The sequence below is a fragment of the Ranitomeya imitator genome, chromosome 4, assembly GCF_032444005.1.
Source record: "Ranitomeya imitator isolate aRanImi1 chromosome 4, aRanImi1.pri, whole genome shotgun sequence".
NCBI classification, from domain to species: Eukaryota; Metazoa; Chordata; class Amphibia; order Anura; family Dendrobatidae; genus Ranitomeya; species Ranitomeya imitator.
Genome location: NC_091285.1, coordinates 25,178,002 through 25,200,641, shown reverse-complemented (window position 1 = coordinate 25,200,641; position 22,640 = coordinate 25,178,002). Strand labels below are relative to the sequence as shown.

At 45.2% G+C, this 22,640-nt stretch overlaps 1 protein-coding gene across 2 annotated transcripts; it reads right to left on the bottom strand.

Moving 5' to 3' along the window:
* Positions 1 to 257: 257 nt before the first annotated feature.
* Positions 258 to 17,229, bottom strand: LOC138673916 (hepatitis A virus cellular receptor 1 homolog). Of its 2 annotated transcripts, none has more exons than XM_069761946.1 (5): positions 16,979 to 17,229; positions 15,627 to 15,959; positions 13,291 to 13,611; positions 12,546 to 12,638; positions 258 to 614 (listed from the first exon to the last, which is right to left on the bottom strand). In XM_069761946.1, the coding sequence occupies exons 1-5, from the start codon at positions 17,028 to 17,030 to the stop codon at positions 601 to 603; spliced, it is 813 nt and encodes a 270-aa protein (XP_069618047.1). In that variant the 5' UTR covers positions 17,031 to 17,229; the 3' UTR covers positions 258 to 600. The 2 variants fall into 2 exon arrangements, with proteins under 2 accessions (XP_069618047.1, XP_069618046.1); XM_069761945.1 differs by having other exon boundaries at positions 308 to 614; positions 12,546 to 12,641; positions 16,979 to 17,185.
* Between the last annotated feature and the right edge of the window lie 5,411 nt (positions 17,230 to 22,640).

The following is a 22,640-nucleotide window of genomic DNA, read 5'->3' as shown; positions in this document are numbered from 1 at the left end:
TACATGACTTTTCCAGTCGTTCTGGCCAATAGGATGCAGCCGGCTGTACCTGCTTCCTGCGCCACTGCTGCATGCGGAGCTTCTGGTTCAGAGTTCAGTGGGTGTTTCCCACGAATTATGTGATTACAGCAAATCATAGGCCTCTTTGAAAATAATCATAGAGACACATAGGTTTGCAGAACAGCTGCATACAGAAACGGTAGATTTTTAAAAAAAATTTTTTTATGATTTTCAAAGTTTTTTCATTTTTTTATTTTAGATACAGTAAAGCAAAGAAAATGTTTCTCAAACTTTATACATATCCATTGAGTAACACATCTTTTCAATCCCTCATCCCTTTCAGAATCTTCTCCTGGGTTGGTCAATAGTCCCGGCTCCCGACACAAAGAGAGCTGGTCAGCCAGAAAGACGCTAATTGGTGACCATCTTGTATATGGTCGAGTTTGCGAGAGCTTTTAATTAGCGACTCTCCATTTTGCCTACTAAAGGAGGGTTTAAATATGGGAGGGGATATTGACAAGGTCTGTCCTCATAGGACAAAAACTTTAAGAAGTAAGTATTGCATTCAGTACGTTCTCCAGTTTCTTCTGGTCAGTAGGATTATAAGTCACAACCTACAAAAGACATAAGAAAAGATGGAGTGGAAATAATGACACCGTATACAGTTAAGTACTTCTGATAGAAACAATCGTAAATATATATTACAGTGAGATTCGGCCATTTATCAACTTATCTTAAGGTACAAAATTCTAAGCTAATTACTTTCTTAACTAATGTTTATAGCTTCAATATCCTGATACAAAGCTCCAAATTCCCTGAATGGATAAAATTCTGTCAACCTGCAGTCAGGGCGCTTTTAGACAAAGTGGGGCCATGTGCAAAGGGTTAACCTGGGGCCCTAAATGCCCTAAACATTTCAGACCATTAAACGATTGACAATAATGAAGTTGTTCGGCGCTTGTTTCACAGTCTCTTAACTCCAGCTGAGGAAGAATGATGGGGACAGAACAATCACTAATAGATTAATCTGTCCTCATACAGTATCACGTTATCGGCAGCACATCTTCAGTTTACACCGGCGATGTGCTGCTGAGAACAAGGATTTTTGAGCCGCATTTTGCTCGATTGTTGGGCGATTACCCACATGTTTACACTTATGAACTCTTGTCTGTGCAGTCGAGATTTATAAATGGATGCTACATACATACACTGTATGTTACACACATAGCGCACATGAAAGTATACACAGAGCACATACATATATATATATACTGTACACAAAGTATACACACACATATATACACAGAGCACATACACACACATATATATATATATATTCAGAGTACATTCACACATATACACAGAGCACATACACACATATATACACAGAACACATACACACATATATACACAGAGTACATACACACATATACACAGAGCACATACACACATTTATATATATATATATAGAGCACAAACATACACATATACACAGAGCACATATGCACATATATATACAGAGCACATACACACAGAGCACATACATACACATATACACAGAGCACATACTGTTAGGGCTAGCGGAACGCACCAAATAATAAGACAGATAGAGTATGGTGCGTTCGCAGCCCGGGGTCCACCGTGCAGAGATGGAACCTGCTGCCAAGTAATGACGGACTATATGGCGGTACAAAGTGAATACACACATGGGCTAACCTCACCCTGTGTGAAGGAAGCGAACCCTGTTACGTCACAGGGCCGTGGTACCGCACCAAGAGCGCAAGCAACGAGTCTCAGAACTCAATCCCAAGACACAGGATTTGAGTACATAGACCTCATGCGCTCGACACCGCTACTGAGGTGTCAGAGTGACAGCAATAGAAGCACGAGAGTGCATGCAGTGCCGCACTGGCGAACGCCACTAACCACCCAGGCTTGGGTCAGGAAAGCGCTGTGAAAGCACAAGGCGCCGCACTGGTGGTCACAGCAATAAGACGCTGTATTGTGTGTTTATGTGCTGATGGCTAAGTCGGGCGCTAGATAGCAAACATACACCTTCCTCCCAATAGGGAGGGTTATTTAAAGAGCGACTTTCACTCACAACACACACACATTTACAAATGTACACTAGCGCATGGCCGTGTGGTCATGCGCAGCTTATATAGTTGCAGCACGTTCAGGACCTTTCAATAAAGGACCAATGGGAAGCTGCTACCAAAGTTTTGCCCTTTCAGGACCTTCCTGGAGGACCAATGGGATGTGCTGCAGTACCTGAACATGTGACCCTCGATCTCCAATGGGAGATCTTGCCCTGGGCATGCTCAGAAAGAGAAAAGCAGGACTTAGCCCCAAAAGCATCTGCTCGCCGCTGCCCAACACTGACTTCAATGGCAGAAGCAGGAAAAGCAGCAGTAACTCTTTGTACAGAGTGAGACTGAGCAAGACGCTGGGACCGACGTCTCTGCTGAGCAGACTCCACTGCGGCTGGATAAGAATGGGAGACCGCAGCGGAGATGGCTTGAGATTCCCCTTGTGCAGAAGCGGGAACTCGACACCTAACATTACCCTCCCTCCTAGGACCCCCCCCTCCTTGGGCCTCGCTATGCTCGAAGGCAGCAATGAGCTGTGGGGCCCGAATGTTTTCAGCAGGCTCCCAGGACCTGTCCTCTGGGCCATAACCCTTCCAATCCACCAGATAGAACTTTTTGCCACATACCACCTTGCACCCCAAAATAGCGTTCACCTCGTAATCATCCGTAGACGAACCCGATGTCCCGGCAGATGACTCGGAAAACCGGGACATGTATACGGGTTTCAAGAGGGACACATGAAAGGTGTCGGTGATACCCAAGCGTGGAGGAAGGGCCAGACGGTAGACCACAGGGTTAACCTGTTCAAGGACCTTGAAGGGACCCAAGTAGCGAGGTGCAAACTTAGTGGACTAAACACGCAGCCTGATGTTACGGGCGGAGAGCCACACTAAGTCGCCAGGAGCAAAGGTCGGAGCGGGACGCCGATGAGCATCGGCGGAGGACCTCATTCTCTCCTTGGAGGCCCGAATGGCATCCTGAGTGCGGTCCCAAATGTCCCGTGCCTCCAGAGCCCTGTCTGCCACCCTGGAGTCAGCAGAAGACACAGGCATGGGCACAGGGACACGCGGATGCTGGCCGTAATTTAGGAGGAATGGAGTCTGACCGGTGGAGTCGGCTACGGCGTTGTTAAGCGCAAACTCTGCCCACGGTAGCAAGGATGCCCAGTCATCCTGCCTGGCAGAAACAAAATGTCGTAAATATGTGACCAAGGTCTGGTTGGCCCTCTCTACCAACCCATTCGTCTCGAGATGATATGCCGAAGAGAGATTCAACTCAATACTGAGTAGACGACAAAGCTCTCTCCAGAATCGAGACTTAAACTGGGGACCCCGGTCACTAACAATTTTGTCTGGCATACCGTGTAGGCGAAAGATATGTTTGATGAACAAGACAGCCAACGCCCGTGCAGAAGGTAGCCGTGGAAGAGGCACCAAGTGCACCATTTTGGAAAAATGGTCGGTGATCACCCAGATAATGGTGCAGTTACGAGACTTGGGTAAGCCCACCACAAAGTCCATCCTGACCATCTCCCAGGGCCTGTCCGCCACCGGCAGAGGGTAAAGCAAACCAGCTGGCCGTTGCCGAGGGGACTTGTTCTTGGCGCAAGAGACACACGCCCGAACATATTCTGCGACATCACGAGCCATATGCAGCCACCAGTATGTCCTCGCCAGTAACTCAGATGTCCTTTTGGAACCAAAATGTCCACCCACCCTGGACGAGTGTGCCCAAGAGAGAACCTCCGGTCGCAAACTGGATGGTACAAAAGTCTTGCCCGGAGGCACAGACTCTAGCGAAACCGGGGCCACAGTTCTCAAGCTCTCGGTGGGGACAATAAGCCGAGGCTCCTCTTCCTCCTCCGCAGATGACACAACAGAGCGAGAGAGAGCGTCGGCCCGAATGTTCTTCTCCCCAGAAAGAAAATGGAGGGTGAAATGAAACCGGGAGAAGAATAAGGACCATCTGGCCTGGCGAGAATTCAACCGCTGGGCTGTCTGCAGGTACACCAAATTTTTATGGTCTGTGAAGACTTGGAAGGGAAAACGTGCTCCCTCCAAGAGATGTCTCTACTCCGAGAAAGCCAACTTCATGGCTAGCAACTCCCTGTCCCCAATGGAATAATTCCTCTCTGCTGGTGAGAAGGTCTTAGAAAAGAAGAAGCAAGGATGCTTCCGACCTTGAGCATCCTTTTGGAAGAGGACTGCTCCAGCACCAACAGAAAAGGCATCCACCTCCATGATAAATGGCTTATCAACATCGGGGAGATGTAGGATGGGAGCGCTAGCGAAGTGTGACTTTATGGAGTTAAAGGCCTTGGAGACCTCCTCAGACCACAATTTGGGATTTGCCCCCTTCTTGGTGAGGGCAACCAAGGGAGCTACCAAAGTTGAGAAGTGCGGAATGAACTGGCGATAATAATTAATGAACCCCATAAAGCGCTGCACCGCTTTAAGAGAATGGGGTTCCTGCCAGTCCATCACAGCCTGTAGTTTGGCAGGATCCATAGCCAATCCCTGGGCAGAGATGATGTAGCCTAGGAAAGGTAAGGACTCCTGCTCGAACATACACTTCTCCAACTTGGCATAGAGGGAGTTTACCCGTAGGAGGTCGAAGACTTTGCAAACATCTCTCCGGTGGGAGTCAATATCTGGAGAGTAGATGAGAATATCATCCAGGTAGACTACGACCGAGGTGGAAAGCATATCCCGGAAGATGTCGTTCACAAAGTCTTGGAAAACGGCTGGGGCATTACAGAGCCCGAAGGGCATCACCAGATATTCATAGTGCCCATCCCTGGTGTTAAATGCCGTCTTCCATTCGTCCCCCTCACGGATGCGAATCAGGTTGTAAGCACCCCGCAGATCTAATTTAGTAAATACCCTTGCTCCCCGAAGCCTATCGAAGAGCTCAGATATCAAGGGCAAAGGATACTTATTCTTAACGGTGATGGCGTTAAGACCCCTGTAGTCTATGCATGGACGCAATTCCCCATTCTTCTTCTGCACGAAGAAGAACCCTGCCCCAGCAGGTGACACTGACTTCCTAATTAATCCTCTTGCCAGATTTTCCTGGATGTACTGTGACATTGCCTCAGTCTCCGGGAGAGATAACGGATAGACTCGACCCCGGGGAGGCTCAGCACCAGGCAAGAGATCAATAGGACAGTCATAGGGGCGACGGGGCGGAAGGATCTCCGCCGCCTTTTTGGAGAACACGTCTGCATAAGACCAATACTGCTTGGGAAGAGAGGATAGATCTGCGGGTACCTCTGTAGTAGCAACCTGAATGCACTCCCTCTGACACCTACCCCCACAAGATTCGCCCCATCCCAGAATTCTGCCTGAGGACCACTCGATATGAGGAGAGTGGTACCGTAGCCAAGGTATTCCCAACAGGACCTCATCAATTCCCTCAGGAATGACAAGCAGAGATATAATCTCCTGATGAGATGGCGACATGAACAGAGTAAAAGGGATGGTCTGGTGTGTTATCTGTGAGGGCAGTGTCGACCCATTCACCACTCGTACTGTTACTGGTTGAGCTAGCATAACCAGGGGTATTGCGTGACGTTGGGCGACGGCAGAAGACATAAAATTGCCCTCCGCCCCAGAATCCACGCAGAGCTCTACCGAGTGGGAGAATGAGCCTATAATAATTGTCCCCTTAAAGGACAATTTAGAGGCAAACGTCGCCGTGTCTAGTGTACCTCCACCTACTACCACTAGACGCTGACATTTCCTCGACCGCTGAGGACATCTGGTGGCTAGATGTCCTGACTGCTGGCAAACATGACAGACCTTGAGTGCACAAGTGGTCCGGGACTTAGATCCCGCTTGTGACACTTCCATGGCCTCATGTGACTCAGGAACCAGGACCGGAGATTCCAGAGGTTTGGCGAAGGTAGGAGCCAGCCGAAACCTCTGCCTACACTGGGCTCGCTCTAACCTCCGCTCGTTAAAACGGAGGTCAATTCGAGTGGAGACAGTTATTAACTCCTCCAGTGTGGCAGGAATCTCCCTAGTGGCCAGAGCGTCCTTAACGTGATCAGCCAGGCCCCTCCAAAATATGGGGATAAGAGCTTTATCCGACCACTCCAGCTCAGAAGCTAAAGTGCGGAATTGGACGGCAAAATGACTGACCAAAGACTCACCCTGAGTTAATGCCAGCAGTTGGAGCGCAGTATCATGGGTGACTTGAGGTCCTAAAAAGACCTGTTTCAGAGTGCTCAGGAACAGCGAAGCACTCTGCACCACATGATCGCCACGCTCCCACAGCGGCGTAGCCCATTCCAACGCCCTGTCCGACAAGAGAGACACTATAAATCCCACCTTAGCCCGCTCTGTGGGAAAACGTGCAGCCAGGAGCTCGAGGTGAATAGAGCACTGACTCACGAATCCCCTACAAAATTTGCTATCACCAGAAAATTTTTCTGGCAGCGGGAGGCGAGATAATGTCGGAACAGGGGTGGCAATGGACAAGGTTGCTGCAGCCACGCTAGCAGCCTGTACAGCAACTGCGGTAACATCCACAGCTGAGGTTGAGCTCTCGAGAGCCGCCAACCTACACTCCAGCTGCTGGATATACCGCAAGGATTGCTGTTTGTCCGTCATTACTAGCCAGACCCTGGCGCTAGTGTAATGTTAGGGCTAGCGGAACGCACCAAATAATAAGACAGATAGAGTATGGTGCGTTCGCAGCCCGGGGTCCACCATGCAGAGATGGAACCTGCTGCCAAGTAATGACGGACTATATGGCGGTACAAAGTGAATACACACATGGGCTAACCTCACCCTGTGTGAAGGAAGCGAACCCTGTTACGTCACAGGGCCGTGGTACCGCACCAAGAGCGCAAGCAACGAGTCTCAGAACTCAATCCCAAGACACAGGATTTGAGTACATAGACCTCATGCGCTCGACACCGCTACTGAGGTGTCAGAGTGACAGCAATAGAAGCACGAGAGTGCATGCAGTGCCGCACTGGCGAACGCCACTAACCACCCAGGCTTGGGTCAGGAAAGCGCTGTGAAAGCACAAGGCGCCGCACTGGCGGTCACAGCAATAAGACGCTGTATTGTGTGTTTATGTGCTGATGGCTAAGTCAGGCGCTAGATAACAAACATACACCTTCCGCAAACAGTCATCCAATAGGGAGGGTTATTTAAAGAGCGACTTTCACTCACAACACACACACATTTACAAATGTACACTAGCGCATGGCCGTGCGGTCATGCGCAGCTTATATAGTTGCAGCACGTTCAGGACCTTCCAATAAAGGACCAATGGGAAGCTGCTACCAAAGTTTTGCCCTTTCAGGACCTTCCTGGAGGACCAATGGGATGTGCTGCAGTACCTGAACATGTGACCCTCGATCTCCAATGGGAGATCTTGCCCTGGGCATGCTCAGAAAGAGAAAAGCAGGACTTAGCCCCAAAAGCATCTGCTCGCCGCTGCCCAACACTGACTTCAATGGCAGAAGCAGGAAAAGCAGCAGTAACTCTTTGTACAGAGTGAGACTGAGCAAGACGCTGGGACCGACGTCTCTGCTGAGCAGACTCCACTGTGGCTGGATAAGAATGGGAGACTGCAGCGGAGATGGCTCGAGATTCCCCTTGTGCAGAAGCGGAAACTCGACACCTAACACATACATACCTATATACACAGAGCACATACATACCTATATACACAGAGCACATACACACATATATACACAGAGCCCATACACATATACATAGAGCACATACATACATATATATATATACACAGAACACATGCATCCATATAGACATACGTGTAAACACAGATACAGAGCACATACAGACAGACACATATTTACCTATAAGGAGCCCAGACATTCTAATGTCTTCTTCACTAATACAGTGGGGCAAAAAAGTATTTAGTCAGTCAGCAATAGTGCAAGTTCCACCACTTAAAAAGATGAGAGGCGTCTGTAATTTACATCATAGGTAGACCTCAACTATGGGAGACAAACTGAGAAAAAAAAATCCAGAAAATCACATTGTCTGTTTTTTTAACAATTTATTTGCATATTATGGTGGAAAATAAGTATTTGGTCAGAAACAAACAATCAAGATTTCTGGTTCTCACAGACCTGTAACTTCTTCTTTTAGAGTCTCCTCTTTCCTCCACTCATTACCTGTAGTAATGGCTCCTGTTTAAACTTGTTATCAGTATAAAAATACACCTCTGCACATCCTCAAACAGTCTGACTCCAAACTCCACTATGGTGAAGACCAAAGAGCTGTCAAAGGACACCAGAAACAAAATTGTAGCCCTGCACCAGGCTGGGAAGACTGAATCTGCAATATCCAACCAGCTTGGAGTGAAGAAATCAACAGTAAGAGCAATAATTAGAAAATGGAAGACATACAAGACCACTGATAATCTCCCTCGATCTGGGGCTCCACGCAAAATCCCACCCCGTGGGGTCAGAATAATCACAAGAACGGTGAGCAAAAATCCCAGAACCACGCGGGGGGACCTAGTGAATGAACTGCAGAGAGCTGGGACCAATTTAACAAGGCCTACCATAAGTAACACACTATGCCACCATGGACTCAGATCCTGCAGTGCCAGACGTGTCCCACTGCTTAAGCCAGTACATGTCCGGGCCCGTCTGAAGTTTGCTAGAGAGCATTTGGATGATCCAGGGGAGTTTTGGGAGAATGTCCTATGGTCTGATGAAACCAAACTGGAACTGTTTGGTAGAAACACAACTTGTCGTGTTTGGAGGAAAAAGAATACTGAGTTGCATCCATCAAACACCATACCTATTGTTAAGCATGGTGGTGGAAACATCATGCTTTGGGGCTGTTTCTCTGCAAAGGGGCCAGGACGACTGATCCGGGTACATGAAAGAATGAATGGGGCCATGTATCGTGAGATTTTGAGTGCAAACCTCCTTCCATCAGCAAGGGCATTGAAGATGAAACGTGGCTGGGTCTTTCAACATGACAATGATCCAAAGCACACCGCCAGGGCAACGAAGGAGTGGCTTCGTGAGAAGCATTTCAAGGTCCTGGAGTGGCCTAGCCAGTCTCCACATCTCAACGCTATAGAAAACCTTTGGAGGGAGTTGAAAGTCCGTGTTGCCAAGCGAAAAGCCAAAAACATCACTGCTCTAGAGGAGATCTGCATGGAGGAATGGGCTAACATACCAACAACAGTGTGTGGCAACCTTGTGAAGACTTACAGAAAACGTTTGACCTCTGTCATTGCCAACAAAGGATATATTACAAAGTATTGAGATGATATTTTGTTTCTGACCAAATACTTATTTTCCACCATAATATGCAAATAAATTGTTAAAAAAACAGACAATGTGATTTTCTGGATTTTTTTTTCTCAGTTTGTCTCCCATAGTTGAGGTCTACCTATGATGTAAATTACAGACGCCTCTCATCTTTTTAAGTGGTGGGACTTGCACTATTGCTGACTGACTAAATACTTTTTTGCCCCACTGTATATACTTTGACCTGGTGCCATTCCTGCAAGAGATGACCACAGGTTTGAATACTTACCACATATCTATTATTTCTCCTATTTTGTATTGATCATTGTTTGGACATCTACACTGTGACTATTATAGCACTTTATTCATCACATATATATCCTGCATATTGTGATCATACACTACCGTTCCAAAGTTTAGGGTCACTTAGAAATTTCACTTAGAGGCCCATTTCCAACAACCATCACTCCAGTGTTCTTAAGGTACTTTGTGTTTGCTAACTGTGTAAGAAGGCTAATGGATGGTTAGAATACCCTTGAAAACCATTGTACAAGTATGTTAGCACAGCTGAAAACAGTTTGGCTGATTAGAGAACCTATAAACCTGACCTTCCTTTGAGCTAGTTGAGAATCAGGAGCATTACATTTGTTGGTTCCATTAAACTCTCAAAATGGCCAGAAAAAAAGAACTTTCATGTGAAACTCGACAGTCTATTCTTGTTCTTAGAAGTGAAGGCTATTCCATGCGAGAAGTTGCCAAGAAACTGAAGATTTCCTCCAACGGTGTGTACTACTCCCTTCAGAGGAGAGCACAAACAGGTACTAACCAGAGTAGAAGGAGAAGTGGGAGGCCCCGCTGCACAACTGAGCAACCAGACAAGTACATTAGAGTCTGTAGTTTGAGAAATCGATGCCTCACAGGTCCTCAGCTGGCAGCTTCATTAAATAGTACACGCAAAATGCCAGAGTCAATGTCTACAGTGAAAAGGCGACTCCGGGATGCTGGCCTTCAGGGCAGAGAGGCAAAGAAAAAGCCATATCTGAGACTGGCTAATAAAAGGAAAAGATTAATATGGGCAAAAGAACACAGACATTGGACAGAGGAAGATTGGAAAAAAGTGTTATGGACAGAAGAATCCAAGTTTGAGGTGTTTGGATCACACAGAAGAACATTTGTGAGACGCAGAACAGCTGAAAAGATGCTGGAAGAGTGCGTGACGCCATCTGTAAAGCATGGTGGAGGTAATGTGATGGTCTGGGGTTGCTTTGGTGCTGGTAAAGTGGGAGATTTGTACAAGGTAAAAGGGGTTTTGAATAAGGAAGGCTATCACTCCATTTTGCAACGCCATGCCATACCCTGTGGACAGCGCTTGATTGGAGCCAATTTCATCCTACAACAGGACAATGACCCAAAGCACACCTCCAAATTATGCAAGAACTATTTATGGAAGAAGCCAGCAGCTGGTATCTATCTGTAATGGAGCGGCCAGCGCAGTCACCAGATCTCAGCCCCATTGAGCTGTTGTGGGAGCAGCTTGACCGTATGGTACAAAAAAAGTGCCCATCATCCAAACCAACTTGTGGAGGGGCTTCTGGAAGCGTAGGGGGAAATTTCTCCAGATTATCTCCGCAAATTAACTGCTAGAATGCCAAATGTCTGCAATGCTAGAATTGCTGCAAAGGGAGCAAAGATTGAAGGAGAAAATTATTATTTCAAATAAAAATCTTTTTTTTCGAACCTTGTCAATGTCTGGACTAGATTTTCAATTCATTTGGCAACTCATTTGATTAATAAAAGTATGAGTGTTCATGGAAAACACAAAATTGTCTGGGTGACCCTAAACTTTTGAACGGTAGTGTATACTGGCTTTTATTCACCTCATCTCCTCCTGCTGTCATGTGTTGCCTTCCCTCTTAAATTTAGTCTTTTATGTTATTTAATCTAACTAGTGAAATTTACAACTTTTTTATACCTCTATCTTGGCTATATTTTTTGTGAATAGGTTTTGGCTTAGCTATTTATTTATGGCCAGATCTACCTCCAGTATCCAAACATTCTTAAGGCGCTTCTACTGAGATTATGTATTCTAAATATTGGGACTTTTTGATCTACATATAAAATTTAAAAAAAAACTTTTTTTTAAAGGGAACCTGTCACCCCGAAAATCGCGGGTGAGGTAAGCCCACCGGCATCAGGGGCTTATCTACAGCATTCTGTAATGCTGTAGATAAGCCCTCGATGTTACCTGAAAAAGGAGAAAAAGACGTTATATTATACTCACCCAGGGGCGGTCCCGCTGCTGGTCAGGTCGGATGGGCGTCTCCGGTCCGCTGCGGCGCCTCCCATCTTCATTACAAGACGTCCTCTTCTGATCTTCAGCCACGGCTCCGTTGAGGCCAGACAAAGTACTGAAGGCGCAGGCGCCGGGCCTCTGACCTTTCCGGCGCCTGCGCACTGCAGTACTATCCTCTGCCCTCAAGAGGGCAGAGCAAAGTACGCCTGCGCCGGAGCCGAGGCTGAAGATCAGAAGAGGACGTCTTGTAATGAAGATGGGAGGCGCCGCAGCGGACCAGAGACGCCCATCCGACCTGACCAGCAGCGGGACCGCCCCTGGGTGAGTATAATATAACGTCTTTTTCTCCTTTTTCAGGTAACATTGGGAGCTTATCTACAGCATTACAGAATGCTGTAGATAAGCCCCTGATGCCGGTGGGCTTACCTCACCCGTGATTTTCGGGGTGACAGGTTCCCTTTAAGTCCCTTTTCTCAGTCACCCATTTATTGGGTGAAATTTTGTTTTACTAATATACACCACCAGGAGCCCATACATTTTAAGATCAACCAGGCACACACAATAATGTATAATAATGCTTTTATCAGTGTAGCGCCTGTTGTAGACACTGAAGGCCCTCATGTAAGTGGGGGCCCTGGGCAATTGCCCAGTGTGCACTCCCATGCCAGTACTGGCTGCAGTCACCACCAGAGGGAGCTCAGGAGCTATCTGCTTTGAGGACTATGTATAACAGTGTGCTGTGAGCGCCCTCTAATGATGGCTACAGGTAGACAGAATGATATCATACAAATCTATGTCTGCGCACGGGGTTTGGAGCTCTGTATCATTACCTCCTCCACATAGCCGACCTACAGGTCTCACCACAAAATGAGTACATTCTGCACACAATCAGTGAGTAAATCATACTTACGTTTATAGATGAACAGGACCATGGCAGGTACCAAGAGGACTATAATACCTCTAATCACGTTTCCAAGTGTTCCCCAGATGAGTTTCTCACCATCTACTTATAAATTACATTTAGATTAATAATACAGACGTCTGTCATTATGCAGCTTGATTTTGACACCACCAACAAGAAATTGCTTTCCAAGGAACTGCATTATGTCTTATTAAAGGGGACCTTTCACTGGATTATTTAATTTAAACTATGTACCTCCTATAATTGCCTCTTCTCCGCTGATTCTGGAACGGTTTTTCTTTTTCTTCTGTGTCACTCCATTCCAGAATTATGCCCCCTGGCAAGTTATCCCCTTTTTCTCCCCTTGCTTTTGCTCCTCTGACTCTGGCCAATCAGAACACAGCCACGCCCACAGAGAAGTTCTGTTGTATATGTCCAGTTGGTTGAAGGGAAATTTTTTCGTCATTATTTCTAGGCATAACTTTGGAACAGAAGGGTTCAGGAGTAAAAGAGATACGGTTTCAGAATCAGTGGAGCCGTGGCAATTGTAGGAGGTACTTAGTTTAAATTTAAAAATTCAAGTGAAAATCCCCTATAATATCATTGAAGTCCCTTCTTTATTGGATATTTATAGTGGTGGCATTACAAATGACAGCTTTCCCCATTGGAGGACTCAAAATTAAGGATTAGATGGCTAAGGCGATCTACCCTCCTCTCTCGGAGACCTGATGAAAGACATAGAAATTCTCCTTACCTGTCACTATCTGCAGGTTTATTTCTCTTCTCACGTCATTAGATGGTCCCTGGATATACACTTTGCAGCAGTACGTTCCTTCATCTTCTACAGTCAGGCTGGTGATGGTCAGAGACGCAACTCCTTGCGGGATCTTTCCCAAAAGCTCATATCTGTAAGATTGCCTGATTACTCTGCTGCTGTTACTCCGGAGGATTGCATCAGGACACCTAAATGTAGAGCAGCGTCCTCTTCCCCAGCACACGCCAGTCACCACGTTACTGGCAGAATACGTGCAGGGTAACGTCACTGTGCTGTTTACTGATCCCGTCATATCTGAGGCTGTCGATGGAAAAAAATAATAGTAAAACAATTACTCAACAGGCTCAAAGGACTATTCTGACCATTGAATGGCTGGAAGTCTTCAACTGGCCACACATGCGAGTCAAAGCTGAAGATTGGGTGGGACCAGAAGACCAGAAGAGTATTGTGTATGAGGGCCTCTTCCCCCTCACAACAGATGGTGATGAAGGAAAAAGATTAGGCAGATAGAATTCAACATGCCAGATCTTATTATTCGCAGAGGAACCAAGTGTGCAAATCGACAAAGCAGCCTAGTGGCCAAACGAGTGATGGGAGTCAGCTAACTGATCAGCTTTAACCAAAAAGTACATTCCTCACCACCCTAAGGTATTGTTTTGAAGTTGGGGCCTAGAGAGAATTTAAATCTGACCTTGAATTCACCTGAATACCCATGTCCATGGCAGTTCTTAAGTTCCATTCACAGGTCATGATATAATTATATTTCATAGACTGGTGCAAGCAGCACCCATGATAATCCCCATGAGCTGACCATAATTATTTCACCCATGTTATACTAAGGAAATAGTGGAAACATGGCTCGTTGAGGGTTCTTGAGGCCTGGAGTATTCTTTGCTTTCTCTAAATTCTGTAAGGCAAATTGGACATAATTTCAAACAAAACCTCAAAAATGGTCCGGACAAAAGCGTTGGCACCCTCAACTTAATCTTTGGTTCCCACCCCTTGGAATAAATATCAGCAATCAGTCACTTCCATTCACAAACTTCTTACACCTTTCAACTGGAATTTTGGACCATTCTTCCTTTGCAAACTGCTCCAGGTCTCTCATATGTGAAGGCGCCTTCTCCCAACAGCAATTGTAAGATTTCTCCACAGATGTCAATGGGATTTAGATCGGGACTCTTTGCTCCATCTATTTCTGATGCTTCTCGAAGTATGTTTGGGGTCATTGTCCTGCTGGAAGACCCATGACCTAGGATGCAAACCCAGCTTTCTGACACTTGACACTCCATTGTAACCCAAAATCCTTTCGTAATCTTCAGATTTCAAGATGTCTTGTGAACAGTCAAGGCACCCAGTGCCAGAGCCAGCAAAACAACCACAAAACATCTTTGAACCTCCACCATATTTTACTGTAGGTACTGTATATTTTTCTTTGTAGGCTTTATTCTGTTTTCAGTAAATAGTAGAATGATGTGCTTTACCGAAAAGCTTACTCACTTTTGGCTTACTCACATACATTTTGTCAAACTGCAGTCTAGCTTTTTTATGTCACTGTGTCAGCAGAGGGGTCATCCTGGGTCTCCTGCCATAGCGTTTCAGTTCATTCAAATGTCGATGTATAGTTCACGCTAACACTAATGCACCATGAACCTGCAGGACAGCTTGAATTTCTTTAGAACTTGATTGCGGCTGCTTATCCACCATCCGGACTATCTTGTGTTGCAACCTATCATCAATTTTTCTCTGCCATCCACATCCAGGGTTATAGCGACAGTGCCATGAGTTGTAAACTTCTTGATTATGCTGCACACCATGGACAAAGGAACATCAATATCTCTGGAGATGGACTTGTAACATTGAGATTGTTGATACTGTTCAACAGTTTTGGTTCTGAAGTCAGTTATTTTCTCCTATTTCTGTTCTCACAATGCAAAGATTGAGTCCATCTCTCCCCTTTTTATCTGGTTTCAGATGTAATTTCCATATTGCTTACACCTGGTACTTGCCACAGGTGAGTTTGAATGAGCATCACATGATTGAAACAAAAGATTTTTACTCACAATTTTGGAAAGGTGCCAACAATTTTGTCCCGCCCATTATGGGGGTTTTGTGTGAATTTATGTCCAATTTGACTTTTTTTTGTCTGTTTTTTTTAGTGTTGCTTCAATACACAATAAGTAAATAAATCTGTATAAGAAAGCATGTGTAATTGAAATAATTACCTGGAGAAATACTTCATTTTCTGGAACAATTTCAAGGGTGCCAACACTTTTGGCCATGACTGAATAATACATGAAAAAACTTTAACTTACGTTCCATGATCCGTAAATTTACTTCTCTTTTCACGTCATTGGATAGTCCTGGGATTGACACTTTACAGCAGTAAGCTCCTTTATGTTTCGTAGTCAACTTGGTGATGGTCAAGGACGCGTCGCCCCACTTGACATTCCCCAGTAACTTATATCTTTTAGATGTCCTCTTGGTTACGCTGCTGCCATTAGTGAGGAGGATCGTAGAAGTGCACGTAGTGTTAGCACAGCTGGCTCTTCTCCAGCACACCCCAACGGCCGCCTTCCTGGCACGATATGTGCAAGGTAAGGTGACCGTGTCATTTACCCATCCGGTTATATCTCCTGTGGTCACACCTGTCCGTACAAAAAAGACTTGATTTTGGTACCAAAAATGACAACACAAACAAAAATATGTTAGGGAAGCACGGTTCAATTTGAGGCTTGAATCAAAGGAGTATAACAAGTTATCACTTATCTAGAGAGATTGTGGTACCCCAAGTGATCACCAGAGAAGACGTCCCATATGGAGCACCCGTGTGAGGACTGAGCTCTAAGACTTCCCATCTATCTCTGACCGTCCCATAGACTCTGAATGGAGTTATGTACACACCCGCTCATCCATTTTAACGGGACACTGGACTTTTTAGCTGTAAATTGGGGCAGGTCCCACTTTTCCGTAGCTCCCACCAATCCATCAGTTACTGTATTATCTACCACGTGGATAGGTGATTACTTGATAGAACCAGAAATAACCCTGTGTTCCATGATATTGACGAGGAAGTGTAAATACTATCAAGTCATTTGGGGGTCCTACACCTGGTATGCCCACCAATCAGATCTGGTGGTGATTGGATGTAAACAGTTGCAGACCTGAATATCACAGCTGTCAACTGTTTAGTGGCTACTGTAATACCTGGCATCGGCTACTAAACAGTTGACTCAGCTGTGCTGTTAGGTGCCAGAACTGTTAACACCTAGTGATGAACCAGCGTGCTTGGATAAGGCGTTACCCAAGCATGTTCGGGTGCTAACTGAGTGTCTTCGGCGTAGTCGAAAAATATGTTCGAGTCCACACAGCTGTATGTCTCATGGCTGGGGACTCAAACATATTTTTCGAGCACGCCAAAGACACTCGCTTAGCACTTGAGCATGCTCCGATAACACCTTATCCCAGCACGTATGCTCATCATTATTAACGTCCACTCGCCACCGGAGCTGAAAACAGCCCATTGGTCTGGGTGTTGGGACGACCGCCTTTTTCGGGAATGCCACAGTTCCAGCATCCCACGCTCTTATTCTGCCAAGACCCAAAAGGACCAGTAACCGGGAGAAACTTTAAGACCGAACATAATCAAGAAAATGTTCTCACTTACCCGAGGAGAAGAGAATGATCACAGATGTCACCAGGGTAATCAGGAAGATCATCTTGTGCGCGAAAATTGGAAAAATCTAAAGAAGCCGATCAATAGGTCACAAGTAAAGTAATACAATTTGTAGTATAATTGCTCATATATCGGTTTCTTACTAAAGTATAACAAAAATGTTCTAACTAATGGAGATCGGGGGATAAAAAAAGGGAAAACCCGACCAAACTGCTTCCAGAGTAAAAAAAAGTGAAAGAGACTTTTTGATTGAATCTGCAATTCTGTGCATGGTATTTTTTTTTTTTTTCAATTTCCTCTTAAAACTATAAATATAATGACCATATAAGATCACAGCTTATTACGGACAGGAAGTTTCCTCTTTGAACAAATAATTAAAGTTTTGACTGATAACTCCGAGCACCAATCACAAGTAATACATTGATTTTTTTATTTAATTAATTAAGGTAGAATTTAATTAATAAAATTGCTTTAGTTTGAGTCTGCAATCTTCTTTTTTGCCTTCGTTTTCAGACCTCCAGATATGAGATTTGCTGCCCGATTCAAGTTTTAGATTTTTCTCTTGTGGCAGTGTTTCTCCAAAATAGCGAAATACTGATGGAGCGACCACTCACAGACCTACCAAGTCATGGAGGGGGTGGTTGCATAGTATTAAAAATGCACACAGATGAGCAGATGAGGCTTCCATAGGGCGCCAGTTACAGGTATGTGTGATGCCCAGCGCTATATAAGTGCACCCCACAAGACAGACACCCCAATCCACCCAACCAACACTAAAGGGCCTCTCTGCATCTTTCAAAACATGGAAAAATTTGCTATAAAAAAGATGAAAAATGATGTATAAATATAAGAGGTATTAGTCGATATTTTGGCCAAAATACTCAAACTTGCGACCCACATCAAGGGTCCTCATATTTCCGAGTCCTAACACTAAAATCCAAAACAAGGCTCACATAGGACATACGGTAAATTCAAGAATTCCATCTTTATCATGGGGGTCTTCTTCATCCCGGTGGTGCATTGGTAATCTGACAGATTTTTTTTATTGAATTTGTGTCCTATGTGAGCCATTTTTGGCAGTGCTTCTCCTAGTAATATAGGCCTGGACATGAGGACGATTTGTCACTCCCAGTAATTTAGACTGGATGTAAGGTCTGCATGTCTCTTTCAGTAATATAGGCTGGATGTGAGCTCTGTGTGTCTCTACCAGTAATATAGGCTGGATGTGAGCTCTGTGTGTCTCTCCCAGTAATATAGGCTGGATGTGAGCTCTGTGTGTCTCTCCCAGTAATATAGGCTGGATGTGAGCTCTGTGTGTCTCTCCCAGTAATATAGGCTGGATGTGAGCTCTGTGTTTCTCTCCCAGTAATATAGGCTGGATGTGAGTTCTATGTATCCCTCCCAGTAATACAGGCTGGATGTGAGCTCTATATATCCCTCCCAGTAATATAGGCTGGATGTGAGCTCTGTGTGTCTCTACCAGTAATATAGGCTGGATGTGAGCTCTATATATCCCTCCCAGTAATATAGGCTGGATGTGAGCTCTGTGTGTCTCCCAGTAATATAGGCTGGATGTGAGTTCTGTGTGTCTCTACCAGTAATATAGGCTGGATGTGAGCTCTATATATCCCTCCCAGTAATATAGGCTGGATGTGAGCTCTGTGTGTCTCTCCAGTAATATAGGCTGGATGTGAGCTCTGTGTGTCTCCCAGTAATATAGGCTGGATGTGAGCTCTATATATCCCTCCCAGTAATATAGGCTGGTTGTGAGCTCTGTGTGTCTCTCCCAGTAATATAGGCTGGATGTGAGCTCATTGTGTCTCTCCCTGTAATATAGGCTGGATGTGAGCTCTGTGTTTCTCTCTAGTAATATAGGCTGGATGTGAGCTCATTGTGTCTCCCAGTAGTATAGGCTGGATGTGAGCTCCAAGTGTCTGAGTCGCCCGCCAGGGCAGTGGGGTACCCAATGCCGCATCCAGTCGCAGTTAAAGGGGATGTCACGGTGGCAGGGACCTGGTCCGTGGCCCTGGGCGCTCAAGTAAAGGGATTTAATAAAGTTTGTGTTCGTGACGCCACCTGTGGTTCTTGGTCAGTAGGGACCGACGCTGCTTAAAGGGGTACTCTGGGGCGATGTTACTGCAGCAAGATGGTGACTCTTCCCACAGGTGACGCGGGGTCCCCAGGGCTCCCGGTGTGCTGGGCAGGGATGATGTATGCCGGCAAATAAAGGGAGGACACAGAGTTGCAGTCTTTACCTGGTTTACTGATGGTAGCAGGCCACAGTCCAGGGTACCAGGGACAGGTGATGATAAGGTCCGGCCGACCTGGAGGCAAAGGTGGATCCCTCTACCAGGTGAGGTCCGTAAGCCTTTCTACTCGCACTAGTATGCGAGGTCCCTGCTGCCTGTAGCTTGCTGGCAAAGTCCTTTCTCTCTCCTGTCCTGGGACAGATACCTGTATGGTGGGCAGTGTGAGCCTTTTTATAGGGTCTCTATCATGACCCGGGCTCTTCAAGAACTGCTTTACCTCCAGGTGTGGTGTGGGCAAATAACATACAGTGACGCCACCTGTGGTATTCGGTCAGGGTGACCGACGCTGCTTAGGGGTCCGCTGGGGTGATGTTATGGCAGCTAGATGGTATACCTTCCCACAGGTGAAGTATGTCCCCAGGGCTTCCCAGAGTGTAGATGGTGGATGATGTAAGGTGCAGTAAAGAACGAGGACACAATGGGTGCAGTCTCTTTACCTTTACTGAAGATTTCAGCATCCACAGTCCAGAGCACCGGATCACAGGGCAGGCAGAGTCCGGCCGATTTGGAGGCAAATCCAGAGTCCCCTTATCCAGGTGGAAATCAGTAGCGATCCTCTAGCGCCTGGGTGTTGTAGTACCTTACTGCTGTGCTTCTCATAAGGTCCTCACAACTGTTGGTGGTGTTCTAGATGTTATGTCTCTCTCTCCGTCCCCCAGATGGATAGGACAAACCCGTATGACTGGTGGCCTGAGGCTTTTTACAGGGACTCTAGCACGCCCCGACCCCACAAGTTGCCACCGTGCCTCCTGGGTAAGGGGCGGATCAGTAACTTGAAATTAGCTGTCCTGCCGGCCAAAGGAGCAAGGCATAAAGGACTGTTGCTCCCTCGGTGTTCTGGCTACCGGATCCTGCACCTCAGAAGGAGGCAGCCTGTGCAAGGCAGAACTCCTTCTGGTTTCCTCTCCTTTTGCTATGACTTCTTCTCACTCTCTACAATACAGTTCTCTGTTTGTGTCTCTTTTTTAGGGGCTGCCGCACGTGGGGCAGGGGCAGCTCCGTGGCCTTCCGTCTAGGCTTCTGACAGGATCCCACCCCTGTCAGGGACCAACTACCTGAGCGGAGCTCAGATAGCAACTAACTGGGAGAAGCCCAGCCAGCTTCTGACTAACTTCCTGTCCAGACCACCAGTTTTACCTAATTGTGAAGAGTGCCCTAATAAATAGGAGCATAGCTCCCCCTGGTGGACTGGAGTATGAATTGTGTTGCATGTTTGTGATGCCTGGTAAAGAGATCTCCTTCAAATGTAACACCACTCCCCCCTAGAGAAGAATGATATTACTGCAACGACCAGGACCCTGGGGCGCTGCATATGTATAGCCAGCTTTAGAATAAAGAGGGAAGATTATGGAGTCAAAAACAGCAAAGCAATGGGGAAAATAAGCCCTGAGATTTTCACCCCAGTGTCAGCCTTTTTTATTTTTATTATAGCCTCGCTATACAATGTGTGACTTTGGGTATGAATATATTTTTCTTTTTTTTGTTTTTAGATTCAGATGCCTATATTTGGATATATAAAAATAAGATTGTGTGCAATAGAGAACCAATGTTTGTGTTGTGGTTGTTGCTTCCCTTTCTTATCTGCTCAACGTCTCTTCCTTTGTCTTGGGACTTGGTACAGCACTGGCACTGGGCACACGCAATATGTTGTGTTTGAATATTCTCAAGATATTTGTTCTATTTCTCAGCTTTTCAGGTGAGTAGATAGATAGATAGATAGATAGATAGATAGATAGATAGATAGATAGATAGATAGATAGATAGATAGATAGATAGATAGATAAGATAGACTGTGTGTTCAATTAGCTGCCCTTTAAATTTGATGCCTTTTAACCCGGGAGAGGCATGTTTGACAATATTAGGCATAGGGTCCTATCAAATAAAGGTTATCCTTGTTATGGCTGGTGGGCTCTCATTGAATTGACAAATTTGTGTGCTAAGTACTTTCATTTTATAAGTAAATTACACATAGCAATAATGCAAACTTACTCCGGCTCATTTATTTGGTTTTGCTGTAGTTTCTTGTACATTGTACAATCAGGACCATGGCTCCCACTTTCTGAGCATGGGATTTAATCTATACAGTTTCCCATGGACAGGTGTCGGAACAGTTGGGCTCCTGTCTTTTTTTCACATTGATGTTGGCTGACACAAAGTGAGGTTTTAATACTAGAGACAGGATAGGACCGTCCCGACTGGGTGCACCGTGTCGCGATAGGATGGCTTTTCCTTTTTTTAACCAAGTACCCTAAGTTCTTTACATGCACTATTACTATTTACTGATTTCCTTACTACAGGGTCTATGCTTATTTGGGTTTATTTTTGTATTTGTTTTTTTTATAGAAAAATAATAGATTAATAGATAGATAGATAGATAGATAGATAGATAGATAGATAGATAGATAGATAGATTGATAGCTATAAAGAGAAAGACAAATAAAGGAAAGACAGCATTTCACAAATAAAAAAATAGCAAAGTACTAATCAACATAATATGTAGATTAATTATTCAGGTCCAAAGGTCGTCAGACCACAAAATACAGAAATACAAAGGGAGGGCAGCAGTCCTATGCAAATCAGGCAAGTGACTTATTCTATGCCTCAGCGTAGGATACAGAAGGGTGCAGTACAGATATCTCAGACCTGGCACTAAGATTTAACCATTTATCTGGTTAACCTAGACCTAACCAAGAGGTTTTGTTTTTCTCAATCGTTGCTTTGCTATCTTGAATTCTTCTGTAGATGTCAGATTGGTTTACATTGATTATTTTAAAACCCAAATTTGTCAATTTAATCCCTAAATATGGTATCTGGTTATTTCACCAAGAGTAAGGAAATTTTCTTTTTAATTAATTCAGTCAATTTGGAGTCCAAAAAGAAACTCAACATTTTTTATTTTGAGGGATTTATTTTATAATAAGACAATTGTGAAAATAATGTGGTTAATCTAGTAATTTCCCGCAAAGAATTCAGGGGGTCAGTTACAGTTAGAATGGAATCATCAGCAAACATATTCATTTTATATTACCTACTGTTAGTAGAAATGTCTTTAATTACGGGGTTTACTCTTATTGACTCGGCGACTGGCTCCATAGTTAAAGACAATAGTAAGGGTGAAAGGGGACACTCTTGTCGAGTACAATTGGTGATCTCAAAACTTTTTGATAAGCAATTATTTACAAAGACATTAGCTGTAGGGGCGGTTTACGAGGCTTGTATGGCATTAAAGGGACTCTGTCACCTGAATTTGGCGGGCTCTGTTAATGGTCAGATGGTCGATATTTTCTGTTCTTTCATGCACCCCTTCCTTTCCCGTTGGCCGCAATATTGTCTTGAATTTGATT

Bases quoted from the DNA above. Each gene is read 5' to 3' on its own strand.
- LOC138673916 (XM_069761945.1), bottom strand. From the start codon at position 17,030: ATGATCTTCCTGATTACCCTGGTGACATCTGTGATCATTCTCTTCTCC. The intron at 13,612-15,626 runs GTAAGTTAAAGT...TTCCATCGACAG, and splicing joins AAATTTACGGATCATGGAAC to CCTCAGATATGACGGGATCA. The intron at 12,642-13,290 runs GTAAGGAGAATT...GTAATTTATAAG, and splicing joins AAACCTGCAGATAGTGACAG to TAGATGGTGAGAAACTCATC.